This window comes from Carassius auratus, unplaced genomic scaffold (genome assembly GCF_003368295.1).
Source record: "Carassius auratus strain Wakin unplaced genomic scaffold, ASM336829v1 scaf_tig00011176, whole genome shotgun sequence".
Lineage (NCBI taxonomy): Eukaryota > Metazoa > Chordata > Actinopteri > Cypriniformes > Cyprinidae > Carassius > Carassius auratus.
In genome coordinates, this window is record NW_020524175.1 from 817,089 (window position 1) to 831,950 (window position 14,862).

The following is a 14,862-nucleotide window of genomic DNA, read 5'->3' on the forward strand; positions in this document are numbered from 1 at the left end:
ACATGGTTGCCTGTTGACAGCAACATTGCCCAAGTTATCCTGTGTATCATAAACCTTAGTTTTTTCATAAATGCAAGCTTTAAATTATGTATATACATGTATTCTTCTTAATCCATTCATTATAGAAACCACAAGCCATTATTAGTGAAATATTACAAATTTCATCTAAGCTGACAGCAAACAAAAGAAGACACTATAGCATAGTATTCTATTACTATAGTTCATCAAAAAAACACTTAAAATATATGAACAATACAGAAAAATAAAAATAAATCATGAATAAATGTTAGATGACTTGCTAAGTTTGAATTGATGAATTCTGATGAGAAATAGTTCAATAGTTTTAGAATAATAACACAAATCAATCAGAAAACTGAATAAATTAGTCGATATCTTCACTAAAGTGAATGCAAATTCTGTATATATATTTTTTTTTCTTAATGAATTCAGCATAAAACCACATGCCATTATTATGAATTCATATTACAAGCTTTTTCTAAGCTGATAGCAACCAAAAAAGTTAATCAAGCATCAGTATTCTATCGTTGTAAGATTAAGCTTTGACGATAGTTCACAAATCACCAATCACTGAAAATACATCAACAATACAGAGAGAAACACACAGGAATGATGAATAAGAGTTAGATGACTTGCTGACTTCAAGTTGATGAATTTAGAGAAGAAATAATTAAAACATCATCAAAATAGTAAGACAAATCAATCAGAAAACAGAAAACAGTACATATAGTATAAATGAGCTGATATCTTCACTACACTGAGTGTGTGTGTTGTGGCTGTGTGGATTGTGATGCTTGTGTTGCTTGTGTTCCCTCCTCAGTAAAAACTCTTTCAAAAACACGTCTTAGAGAAAGTTTAACATTGCTCTTAAAATCCTGCCCCATGAAAACATACAGAATGGGGTTCAGACAGCTGTTGAAATACGCCAAAGAGATGGCCAACTGATTCACTACCAAAGCCACCGGGCGACTTGATTTATCTCCGTACATTATTATCAAACGCAATATGTGATACGGCAACCAGCAAAGAAAAAAGGACACAATTACAGCCAACATGATACGAAACGCTCGTCCAGAGTGAAAATGACTCCTGCCTAACTTGTGTGCAATGAATCCGTAACATGTTGTGATGCATATGAGAGGAACTAAAAAGCCAAACACAAATCTGATGATGCTTAACCTTCCATACAATTCATAATTGTCTTTATCAGGTTGATAAAGCCGGCAGTGTGTTTTATTATTTTTTGTGTAAGTCTCTCTTAACATCGTAAAAGGCAGACTGAGAATTGAAGCCAGAATCCAAGCTGTTACACAGGACAGTCGTGCAATGAACAAGCTGCGATGATTCTGAGCCCAAACCGGTGTGATCACCTGAGTAAACCGATCCAGACTAATCAAGCTCAGTGTGAAAACGCTGGCAAACCTGCTGATGTGCATAATGAAGGGGAAAATCTTGCACATTATGGATCCATACACCCAGTTTTCATTAAAACTCCTCTCGGTCACATAGTAAAGAGTGGAAAGGCAGCACAAGAGGTCAGCAATCGCTAGATTGAGAAACCCTACTGTATTAACAGTCCTCTTCATCTTTAATCCAGCAACATACACGACAAATGCATTTCCAGGAACTCCGAGGATAAAAGTCAGGTAGAAGAAGACCTGAGAAATCACACTCGTCCAATTTCTCAAAATTTCATGATAATCCTCCATTGCTGTGATTGAGTGGAAGGGTCCAGTTTACCCTGCTAATATCACATATTGTCAATGTAAAATCATGAATCATATTTAAAGTGTTGTGTCATAAGAAACTTTAAGAAATTAATATATGATCAGCATAGATTAATTATTATAACAAATATGCATTTACCATTACTTTAAAGTACATTCAAATGTTTAAAAATCATATCAATAGCTCTACACAAGTAATCATGACTCACAGTGTTATGATTCGATTCACAGTTATCCTGGCAAATGATTTCTTCTCTAAAGTTCATGACTTTATACCACTTCTTCAAATTTATCACGTCATCAGGCTTTACCAACATTTCAAACATGGTTAAGCTGTGAAACATCATGACTAACTCTGTAAAGCTAGTTAAAGTGCAGTCTTCGGTCAATTTTGACTGGAGAATTTTACATTTGGAATTTTTTTAAATAGTAGCTTTGCCAGACTTTTATGGCACTTGGTATGTGAACACAAAACACACACACAAAAATTGAGGGCATGATTCGAAAAAGCTAAGTGATCATAAAAAAGTAGTTACACTTAAGGTCTTCGGTCAAAAATGTAAATTAATGGGAAAGTTTTGTGTGTACAATCTACAAATCCCCCATAACAGACAACAATTGCACAGCAATGAAGGGGTGAAACTCTAAAACATTTAGAGTGCAAAATCCATGCACCAACTCACACAAGTGCGGACACACACTTGTACACACACACACCTATGAACTGGTGTGACTAACACTGCAAATATAAAAAATAAAAGTAAGGGATTACACTCAAAAATATCAGTGTAAAACGCATGGATGCACTCACACACACTTACTTACACACACTCACAGACACACACATACAGAATTATACATACTCAGATGAATTGGTATGGCTATAACCATATAGACAAAATGATTCAGAAGACTGAAATAAGAGGTTAAAATCAGATCAGACCCAAAAGGATTAACCTCTGATATAGCATTCCTGTTAATTTTTGTTACAATTAAAAAAAAAAATTAATGTATGCAACAAAATGCTTTCAGTGTTCAGGTTTGAATGTAGTAATAATAATGCAAAAACATCCACTTCAAATCAACATTTAAAACAACAACAATTATAAACCTTGACAAAAAGAAGTTACATTTAGATCCACAACCTTATAGAAGTAAACAAATAAATATAAAAACAAGAATATTCACAAGCCTCTATTTACACTCCTATACAGGAATCTAGTGATTATACCAAGAAAAAAAAAAGTTCTATTTTCAGTGGGAAACAATTTATCATAATTATTGCATAAATATTAATTAGTATCATAAAATTCTCTCAAAATACAAAAGAAAACAGAAAAAAATATTATTGACCTAAATTATATTAGACTGACTTTACTAAAGAAAAAAAAGTTCCCTTTCAGTCGGTCACATTCCACGTTCTACATCAGAAAGAGACTGACGAATGGGGTCTCGCCCGAGAGCACAATCACCTTCGAGTGGTAACAAAATGAGCCAGTGGTACACATTGTACCTTAGTCTGCGGGATTGCATTGCGAGCTCTGCCCCACTGTGTGGGTATATAAGGAGTAGCGCAAGCAACTCGCTTTCAAGTTTTTGCTTCACCGGAGTGTTTGCAAGCAATTCAGCGGTTCGTCTGAGCTTCCTGCATTCGGCTCCCACGTTTCCCTGAGCACTTCAGCACCACTGAAAGAGCTTTTACCTTTTTCTAAAAGAGTAAACAGGTCACTAGTAGTGGGTTACTTCGGCTTCTGGCCAGGGTGAGGGTTACCATGTAGGCTTCCCCGATGAGCCAGCCTCCTCGGGCCACACCCCTTTCACAAATGCTGCAGCCAGTTGAGTTTTCGGTTGAGTTTGCTGGACCCTCTCAGGCTCCTGACATCTCATTCGGGGCTCGGGGGAGGAAGATCGCCAGCCCCCTACGCTGTTTCCTTTCTTCCCGAAGGTGCACCAGGAAGTGGACAGTTCATGGAAGGCATCTTTAACTGCCCCAAACCTTTCTGGTGCTTCCTCCTCCTTCACTGCCCTCGATGGCGGAGCAGCCAAGGGGTATGCTGGGATTTCTCCAGTTAAGCTTCCTCAGAGCACCTCCGCATGGCGTGGTGGTCCCAAGCTTCCCTCCAAGGCCTGTAAGTTCTCATCCATACTTGTGGCCAAGGCTTACAGATCTGTTGGTCAGGCCTGCCTCAGAACCTTCACCCCGTGATTGGACCTCTCATTTCTACGGGCTGGTTTTTCCCTTGAAACCAGTGTCCAGACATGTTGTGGTGTCAACAGATGCCTCAGCCACAGGCTGTGGTGCCGTTTGCAACGTACATGCAGCGTCAGGTTCCTGGACAGGACCCCGACTTCAGTGGCATGTCAATTGCCTCGAGTTGCTAGCAGTACAGCTTGTTCTGCACTGCTTCAGGGCTCTGCTGAAGGACAAGCATGTTCTCAACACTGCATGTGGACAACACTGCGACCGTAGCATACATCAACCGTCAGGGCGGTCTACGCTCCCACTGCATGTTGCAACTTGCTCACCATCTCCTCTTGTGGAATCAGAAGCACCTGAGGTCGCTTCATGCTATTCACACCGTATCGTGCAGCTGATGAGCTTTTACGTCAGCAGTCTCTCCCCAGGGAATGGAGACTCCACCCCCAGTCGGTTCAGCTGATTTGGGAACGCTTCGGAGATGCTCAGGTAGACCTGTTTGCCTCTCCAGAAAATTCCCGCTACCAGTTGTTTTACTCCCTGCCACTGGGCCTGATCAAGTATGTGTTTCCCCCAGTGAGCTTTCTTGCACAGACGTTGTGCAAGATCAGGGAGGATGAGGAGCAGGTCCTCATGGTTGCACCTTTTTGTCCCAGCCGGACCTGGTTCCCCGAACTTGTACTCCTCGCGACAACCCCACCCAGGCCAATTCCTCAGACGAAAGACCTTCTTTCTCAGAGACGGGGCACCCTCTGGCACCCTCTGGCACCCGCGTCCCAATATTTGGAACTTACATGTGTGGGTTCTGGACGGGTCACAGAAGGTTTAGGTACCTTGTCACCTCAGGTGGTAGCTACCATCACTCAGTTAGAGCCTTTGCTTTGAAGTGGAACCTCTTCATCACTTGGTGTTCTTCACGTCGTGAAAACCCCTGGAGATGCCTGTTCGTGTCAGTGCTTTCCTTTCTTCAGGAAGGGTTGGAATGAAGGCTGTCTACTTCCACCCTAAATGTCTATGTGGCCGCCATTTCTGCGCACCATGTCCCTGTTGATGGTAAGTCTCTTGGGAAGCACGATCTGGTCATCAGGTTCGAGAGAGGGGCCAAGAGGCTCGCAGTGGTTCTATCGGCACTGCATAGAGCTACCTTCTAACCTTTGCTTTCAGTAGATCTAAAGTTTTTATCATTGAAGACTGTGCTCCTGACAGCTTTGGCTTCAGGTAAGAGGGTCAGGGACCTGCAGGCATTTTCAGTTGACGAAGCGTGCCTGGAATTTGGGCCGGCCAACTCTCACGTTATCTTGAGACACCAGCCTGGATATGTGCCTAAAGTTCACACCACTCCCTTTACAGATCAGGTGGTGAACTTGCAAGCAGAAGGGAAAGGCTATTGTCCTGGTTTATCAGGCTCAAAACCTGCCATTCCCCCTAGGGGTGAGAGCTCACTCAACTAGGAGTGTAGCCTCCTCCTGGACACTGGCACATGGTGCCTCACTAAGAGACATCTGTTGAGCTGTGGGCTTGGCGACACCTAACACATTTGTGAGATTTTATCATCTCCGTATACAGCCCGTGTCCTCCCAGGTAATCGCCCCTTTGGGCCAATAAGGACCTGCTCGGTGTGAATCCGCTTGCTGTGCCATTCCATTCCACAGACTGGATGCATGTGCTATTCTCCTCAGGTGAGTTCCTTAGTTCAGAACCCTGGGTTCCTCAAGCACTGTTGATGTCCAGCACTTGCGTGCATGCCCTATAGGTGCCTCCATGTGCTGTGATTCCCCTTTTCTGGGCAATCCCACTTGTGTATTTCCACAGTACTGTAAGTCTCTTGGTAGTGTGTGTCTTTACCTTGGCAAGCACATTGCCAAATCTGTCACTGAAACTTCCACCCTGCGGGCTGGGTACCTCAGAATTCATGTGTATCACCACCTCTCGGTTGATACCGGCTTTTTTTAATCCTCCTATGAGCAGGCAGCCTGCTAGCATACATCCAGCTGGAATATGCTACCCAGTGCATTCTGTGTCAGGTATAGGCCTTCACTCATGCTGTCCTCACAACAGGGTGCTATCACTTACACGGGTCACTGGAAGACAGCCATGTGGCGTTTTGTAAGGGCCCCCATTCATCAGTCTCTTTCTGACGTAATGTAGAACGTGACCAACGTGTGTTAAATTATTTTATTGTATTATAAGATACAGATAATATCTTATAGAGATTATATGCTCTGCATGTGATGTGGCTTAAAAAATCTATAAGATAAAGCTATAGTATAACAAAACTATTAAGTTATAAGCATTTAAGACAGAAAAGTAGAGAGATCAAGATAAGTGCCAGTAGACCACATCCTACCAGTAGACACACCATTAACTTCCTCAAAAAAAAAAAAAAAAAGATAAAAAGATGAAAACAGCGCAAATAAAAAGACCATTACTAATTAAGAATAGCAAACACACTGTAAAATTAAACACTATTTATTCTTTATCATATCTTGGTTTCATTGCAGATGTTTGAGAACAAATTATTTTAGAAATAACATTTTTTTAGAGATAGAGAAAAATAACTCTAAATTTTAGTTTCATAACTTCTTGATCCAAGAGAAGAAAAAGTAAACAAAAGCAAAAGATTGGATATATGTTAAAATAAATGATTTATTTAAAATAAATAACCATTTTTTATTAAGATACTTGACAAGAGCATTAGATCTAGGCAATTATTCTGAGAATAATATTATTCTGAAATAAACATTCTGAAAATATCTAATCAGAAAAGACACTGAATAAGTATGTTATCAAACAACAGTGGACCCAAAAAGTATTTAGACTTGTAAGTCACACATCATTGCACTAGATAAGAAAATATCAAAACAAGAGGAAAGAGTCTTGAATTAAAATGAATAAATGTTCTGATATCTTCACTACACTGAGTGTGTGTGTTGAGGCTGTGTGGATCGTGATGCTTGTGTTCCTTTCCTCAGAGAAAACTCTTTCAAAAACACGTCTTAGAGAAAGTTTAACATTGCTCTTAAAATCCTGCCCCATGAAAACATACAGAATGAGGTTCAGACAGCTGTTGAAATACGCCAAAGAGAAGGTCAGCTGATACACTGCCAAAGCCACAGGGGAACTGCATTCCTCTCCTTAAGTTATTTTTCAAATGTACTATATGTCTATCTTTGTGACGAATAGTGAAGAGTGAAAAGGTAGCACAAGAGGTCAGCAATCGTTAGATTGAGAAACTTTACTATATTAAAAGTCCATATATGACAAATTCATTTTCAGGAACACAGAGGATAAAACGTCAGGTAGAAGAAGACCAGAAAAATCTTCTTCATAGAACTCCTCACTGTTTTGTGAAAACAAATGTTAAGTCTGTCTGGTTCATTCTCTATTATTATCTACTACTGAAGAGTCCAGATTATCCTGCTAATATCACATATTGTCAATGTAAATGTTTTAAATCATATTTAAAATGATGTGTCAAATATCTTATTTCTTATTAAACTCGACTTTTTGATGATCACGCCTTATTTCTGCTGATGACTATTATGCAACTCTTGCGCAGCATTGAGTGTGCAAGCTTGAAATGAACTAATGTGAATCACTAGAGAAGATATGAAGCAAACATCATACTTTCAATGTTTTCGCCTGCACATGAAGCTGCTGCTGCTTTGGGTGACACTGCAAACAGATGACAGGAAAGTTATCATTAGATAAACTACAGAAAATGAACCAGATAAGGCTGATACTACCCTACACGGAAACGAAAACTAAGTCGATGCTATTGTAGCATTACCCTAGTACATCAAATTAGTGTATACATTATCATTAACTAAACTATAAAAGCAAGGGATTGTTGCATGGGCGTAGGTTTAGGGGGGGACGCTAGGTACTAGTCCCTATCAATATTTTGAGATGACAAATTTGTCCCCACCAATTTTTAGCAAGCTCCTTTGAACTGCTATTTGTATCTTTGCACTGCTATTTGGATCGATTCTAACGACCACGACGACAGTACCAGAAATGCTGTAATTTGATTGGCGCCGGGGTATCTGACAGGCTACACGCGCGGGCCGGTACTACTTTTGTGCTTGCACTAGCAGCGAGCCGGTGGTGTGTGTGTGTGTGTGTGCGTGCGCGCGCGCATGTTGACGACTGCCGACGGTAAGTTACCAGGGCTGTCTCCACATACAAAGGCCAGTAAAAACATTTTAATATTCAGTTTTATTCTACTGTGGAAAATAGTATTAACTGGTGATAGTATGTGTTACCCAGGATGATAGAATGCTACGTTAGCAAGTAACTGAATGTCAATAGCCGTGTTTCCACTATCGAGCTAGGACCGGGCGTGCTAGTGCGTGCCAGGGCCAGTCGCATTTCCACAGTCACTTCCGGGGCTTGATCGTGCCTCGCCGGGGCTTCCTCGGGCCAACGGCCAGGTTTTTTGGCCCGACGAAAACCTTGGGCTAAAGCGGGCCAGCTGGGGCTAGAGGAGGGGTTATGAACAAAGGCGGAGTTTCTCCATGTCTGGAGAGCGTCAGCGCAGATCATTTCAGAAAGACAACAGCTTTAACACCAGCATTAAAGATGTTTTAAAATAAATTGAGCTTAAAACTCACTCTTAGTTAGCAGCAAGTGTTTGAAATAACTTGATCCGATGTGGATTATAATCACTAAACAAGGCAGAAATATTTATAAGCGATGTAAAAGACTATGCATGCTAAACATTAACGTTACACAGTAAAGATGTTAAATATGACTGCTTGGAGAAATCAGACGTCAGCTTCTTATTCTCTATCACAATTGTGTATTTATTAAGCAACATTTTATCTGTCGTCTCGTTTCAAAAGTTTAGCTTCACGTTGCATATCATCAAAATATAGCCTAGTAATGATTTTTGTTCGGGAGCTTTTATAAAAATAGCGAGACTGCACTGCGGATCATTTCAGAAAGATAACAGCTTTAACACCAGCATTAAACACTTTTTTAAATAAGTCGAGCTCAAAACTCTCTTTCAGTCAGCAGAGAGTGTTTGAAATAACTTGATCCAATGTTGATTAAAATCACCATACAAGGCAGAATTATTTATAAGCCATGAAAAAGATATGCACGCTAAACACATTACCATAGTAAACATGGTAAAATATGACCACTTGAAGAAATCAGACTTCAGCTTCTTATTCTCTATCACAGTCGTGTATTTATTAAGTAACTTATATTATCTGTCACAAGCCTCGTCTCGAGAGTTTTTCTCACATTGCCTATCATAAAAGAATATAGCCTAATAATGTTTTTTGTTCGGGAGTTTTCATAAAAATAGAGATATTATCATTAATTCTAAATGTGACGGCTACTGTGGCTAATAAACAGAAACAGACTCGACTGAATAAGCAGGCTATTTTCATAAGCGTTAAAAATAAATAAATAAATAAAATAGTAATAAGTGTATTTATGTGTGATTAATTATGAGTCCTGATAAATTAAATCAATTCTATAGTTAAAACATCGATGCTTTTGAATTTAAATATATATAACAAAGCATGCAAACAAACGGCCGCTTTTATTATGTTCGTTTTGTGATCGCGCATGTTCCAGTGACTTATTTCTTAGTTTTCTGATAACTTCTCTTTGTTGGTGAAATAATGAGGTTGCATGACGTTGTTCTGAGAGGCGTGTAAAGGGCGTGTTTTAGTGACGTGCAGCGGTGCTTCAAGCTCCACTGTGGAAACCCTGCGCTATTCTGGCCTCGTGCTACTGGCCCGGGGCTATGAGCCCCGCCCGGCCCGCTTTAAGCCCTGGCTCGCAGTGGCCCGACAGTGGAAATGCGGCTAATGAGCCTGTACCTTAACTTGGAATCTTGCAGTCAACATAAACGTGAATGTACTGGAGGGTAAATAGTGTTTATAACAGAAAAAGGGTTATTATATTTATTTATTTAGATTTGTTTCCTTGTGGCAGAGTATTTTTTGTTAGTGTAAATACTAATGTACATAATAATATATGTTAATAAAACGTTTGGTTGTTCAGCATTACACAGTCTCAGGTTTTTATTTGTATTTTTTGAGAGTGTATTTTTGAGATTATACAGTTACACTAGCTCTTTAGGGACAGTATACAGGATGATATATTGGGGTCAGGATACAATATAATGAGATGAAGTAGATGATTCACTTCTGAATTGTGATATTCTGGGGGGGGGGGGGGGTCTCCCGGGGTTTCCCCACCAAAGCTGAGACCAAACCTACACCCATGGATTGTTGGCATAAAAGAACAATGAGTGATTTCAAAGAAAAGGTTAATATTAGGTGACTTGCATTGTCTGAGTATAACAGTATATTGCCTGTTTCATCAACTAAAATAATTTAAAACAAACTCACAACTGAACTAAATCTACATGTTTAAATGAATCTAGTGAGTCAATTCTATTACCCATTCATAAAGACAATGAATCAGATTCCCTGAATGAATCAGCCATTTGAATGAATCAGTTTAATTAAGGATTCAGTGATAAAGTAATTTTCCGCCATCTACTGGTAGTTTTATTTTTATTTTTAAAGCATCTTTTCAGTTATATAATCATTGAATATTTTTATGTTCAAAATGTTATATTTAAAACATTAATCTAAACATGAATTTCTGAGGTTAATTGCACTCATGCCACCCCTGAGCCTCATTAAATGTCTGTAAATACCTACAAGCCACTTTTGTGTTTTATTTGATAAGTAACTTATTCAATTTGACATAAGAGATAACATATTTTGAATAAAGTTAGAAAAAATATTACCTCTGTAAATCTCCAATATCACGTTGTAATGGGAAGGCTAATTTTTGAATTTTTTTTTTTTTACTGTACTTCTATTTTTATTTTTTAAATTAGCAGAACAATGCTCCTAAAAATAAAAGTAAGTGTAGAGCCCTGTTTAGTGATTGTGGTGGTGGTTATGGGTGTTGCTCTGGGATGGGTGAGTATGAGACAGGGAGGGAAAAGTCACAGTATACTCAAAACTATACTACACCACTGATTAAATGCTACTTTTAGTAGAAAGTATATATAAAAAAAAGAATGTATACGAACATTAGAATAACTATATAAATGATCATAACTCACATCTGTCTGTGATGATTCACAGTTATCCAGCTCACAGTAGAAGGATCTAGTGCAGAATGTTTTATTATCTCATATTTAATACTTCTAATCACTTCATGTCAGAGATTTCACCAACACTCAGTTGAGTTGGGAAACATCATGGTCAACTAAAGGTGGTTGAATCTTGTGATATGACTCATAGGTTCGATTCCCAGTGAATGCATGAATTAAAAAAGAAAACATGTATAACTTGAATCCAATGTAAATTGCTTTAGATAAAAGTGTTTGCCGAATCCATGCATGTATTACATCTAAGAAATAGCATTTCAAAGTGTAAATAAACACATGAACATGAACCATAGTGCTTTTCACAATATTTTGTTGCAATAAAGTGCCAGCTGAAATTAGCAATTCATTCTGTGGTCATTCTGTTGTGGATTTTGAAAGCAGGTCTTCATTTTGAATTTCGAAATTCATTATCTCGACATTGTTGACAGTTTTTGGATGGTTTTTAACAATGTGAGTTAATGGGAGATTTTCAAACACCAATTTTAAAATATATATATATATATATATATATATATATATATATATATATATATATATATATATATATATATATATATATATTTACTTTCAAAACTAATATACATTCGTGTGGTGTCATTTTTGGGTAATGAGGTAACTGGGAAAGCTTCTTGAAGGAGGGAAGAGAGTTGAAGGACATGATCAGGTTGGAGATACTGACCTCTGGTGGTGAGTGGATGGATCAGCAGCATGTATGTGTGTGTCAGTCACATCGAATAGATATTTTACAAAGCATAATGAGATTTGTATAAAGTGGTCAATTGAAAGCAATGTTATTTTTTATATATATGCTAGGTAGCAATCTTTTGTTACGGTAGGCTTGAACAATGAATTAGGCGCATTTGTCACAATATAAAACAGTGATCACAATCAAGTCACCAAGTCTCTGAAACTATTTTTGCATAGTTTTAATTTTGGTAAATTGGTTTATTCCGACATGCTAAAACCCATCTAATACCATTTTATTAATTTCTTTATAAATATTATGTATTTACCAGCTCATATTACCCTAATTGAAAGACTGTGGTTGGTGCTTTTACACTGCAAGACCATTTAGGTGAATTAGAGATGGCAGAATTGTGATTAAAATTAATTTAATTGAATTGAAATGGTGACCAGTTGCAGGTTGATTAAAACACATTGTGACTCAACCAAACTATTACTGCTGAGAGCGCGGCAGTGGCACTCTTAACTTAGCAAAAAGTGGAATAAATGACTGAGATAAGGGTTTTCTTCTGGAAAAGGAGTTATTTTTGCTCCTGTTCATTTAAAGTCTCATGTTGAATCTCGAATGCAGTGACACAAACTACTTTTAGGTGACTGGTGAAATTAAAAGTTCTAAATCCAAAGTTTTCTCAAATGGTAGAGAAGTCCAATTTCATACAAAATGAAATTTAAAAAAAGTAATTAATCCACATAGGACTCGCGACTTTTTGTTAATTTAATTTTAATACCGTCTGTCACGTTATAGGTTGCTTTTTTTAGCATGGCCAAGCGCACGTGCACCCAAAAGGCACAAATTTCCAATAGAGTCTGGCTGCAGACATGATGCACTCTCAGCCGCGCATGTGCACTTAAAGCCGGTGACACTGGCTGTGTGGTGTTTATGCTGCATGTCAAGAGTGTGGCGCCTGCTTCGCGTTCCCTTTCAAGCAGTGCTTTAAGTGGCCCAAAAGAGGTGCCGGTACTCTATTATATATATATATATATATATATATATATATATATATATATATATATATATATATATATATATATATATATATATATATATATATATAGTGTTTTTTTTTTTTACATATAATTGTGTAGTGGAGTATTTTTGTACACAGTGCCGCGAACTGTCAATCACTCCTGTACGCGTGCATCACTGTCCTCCTCGCAGCTGCAGCAACTTGCGCTTTCTTCATCAAGCTTTAAAACAAAAAGGGGATAAAAAGGTAGATAAATGAATATCTAAATTCGTGCCTAGCTGCCTACGATATTTTTTTAGAAAAAAGATCCTGCAGCCAATGAGCAGCCGGCGGGGGCTGGTTGCAGAACATTTTTAATGTTTATCAGACAATAACTACTCAAGATTTTGCTTTAGTATAATTTTCGGGACACTTAGGGCCAGATTCGGGACAACAGTTTCGATTTCGGGACTGTCCGGAATTTTTCGGGACATCTGGTCACCCTGCCTGAAAGAGGTACTGCATTACTTTCATGTTCACTGTATTTTATTTTTTGTGCGCGACTGCGCGTTAAGTTGTTCCTGACAGCGACAAAAGCGACGCATGCGATTCTCACTTGTAAAAGTCAGGGGTTTGTGGGTGATGTAGTCTCTGCTCTCGTGGGATGAATTAGGAAGATTACATTGTGAAGGGCGCTCTGAAAAACGGCAGCACTGGCAAAGGATTAAAACCTCTATTAAAACAGATGTCCAAATGAGCGTTCCGGTAAGCTAAAAGCACGTTCCTGGCGCGCGGAGAGGTGGCGGTACGCTCAAGAGCTATATTTGGAAGTGGCGGTACTGAGTACCGGTGCGTACCGGCCCACTTAAAGCACTGCTTTCAAGGGAACTCCGAACTGCGTCCTCTTAGGGGGTCGCTTTGGGGAACACCTCGTCGTGACCCGTGTATGAAGCATACTTAGAAAAATGCCAACGCGTTGGCCATCGACAGCCTCTGAAGTCACTACCGGCGCGACTATAAATAAGCGACCGGAGAGCACGTCATTTATCTTCTTGCTATCAGGCTGACCTGTTGAAGGACCTGGATAAAGGCGAGGGCCTTTCAGCTGACCAGGTGGCCAAGCTGCGCCGCACCACAGACCTCTCTCTCCGTGCTACCAAACAGGCCGCCTCCGCCATGGGTAGGTCTATGGCTGCCATGGTAGTCAAGGAGAGACATCTGTGGGTGAACCTGGCAGACATTGGGAAGAAAGAAAGGGGCTTTCTTCCCGATGCTCCGGTCTCGCCTTCTGAGCTTTCCGGTACCTCCGTCGAGACGCTGGTCGAGAAGTTCAGGGAGGCAAGGGCGCGCTCAGCTGCCTTTAAATCCTTCATTCCACGAAGATTCAGGTCCGAGCCCGAACAACATAGGGGTCCTGGCCCGTCTCGTTCTGAGGATCAAAGACGGGCACAGAAGGCTAGTGTCGCAGCTCGCGCTCCTCCCCCACCTGTGAGCAGGGGCAAGAGGAATCGTGGGTCACGAGGAGGTAAGCAGGACCTGAGGGATGTGATTCAGACGAGGCAACGTTTTCGTCCGAATCAGAGCGATACCTAGGTAGCTACTCATTCCCTTTGGATGTTTTTAACTTCTGCTCTTATCCTCCCTTGCCTAATCGCCCTGTAACCACCAGCTCTCCACCTGATCAAGGTTAGGTGAGAAAATATTTTCTCTCATAACAGTCTCATATGCTGGACAATGTTTTTGGTTGGTTCTATATTCATAATAACCACCTTACAGATGGTCCAGACTATAAGGAGGCGCCCTGTGAGCGGGGTTCCAGTACAGGAGGGTGGGTGAGTATGTAACCCTTTTATGTATATATTATGGGTTAAATTGCTGGTGGTTATGTGTCTACTAAGATTCTGTGATTCTCTTTTACAGTGCTCAGTCGTGGCATCTACTAAACACCCGTCAGCACCGACCTTCCGGCCTCGTGTCCTCGGTATTAGGCGGCCGAGATAACGGGCTTCTGCGGGAGCCTCGCTGATCATCAGAACTGGCACGGCACTGCAGGAGATTTCATGAATGTCTGGCCAGGTC

At 39.8% G+C, this 14,862-nt stretch overlaps 1 protein-coding gene across 1 annotated transcript; it reads right to left on the minus strand.

Moving 5' to 3' along the window:
* Positions 1 to 770: 770 nt before the first annotated feature.
* On the minus strand, positions 771 to 1,747 carry LOC113072971 (C3a anaphylatoxin chemotactic receptor-like). The gene has a single exon (XM_026245846.1). It carries the CDS (start codon positions 1,725 to 1,727, stop codon positions 771 to 773), a length of 957 nt encoding a protein of 318 aa, XP_026101631.1. The 5' UTR covers positions 1,728 to 1,747.
* Between the last annotated feature and the right edge of the window lie 13,115 nt (positions 1,748 to 14,862).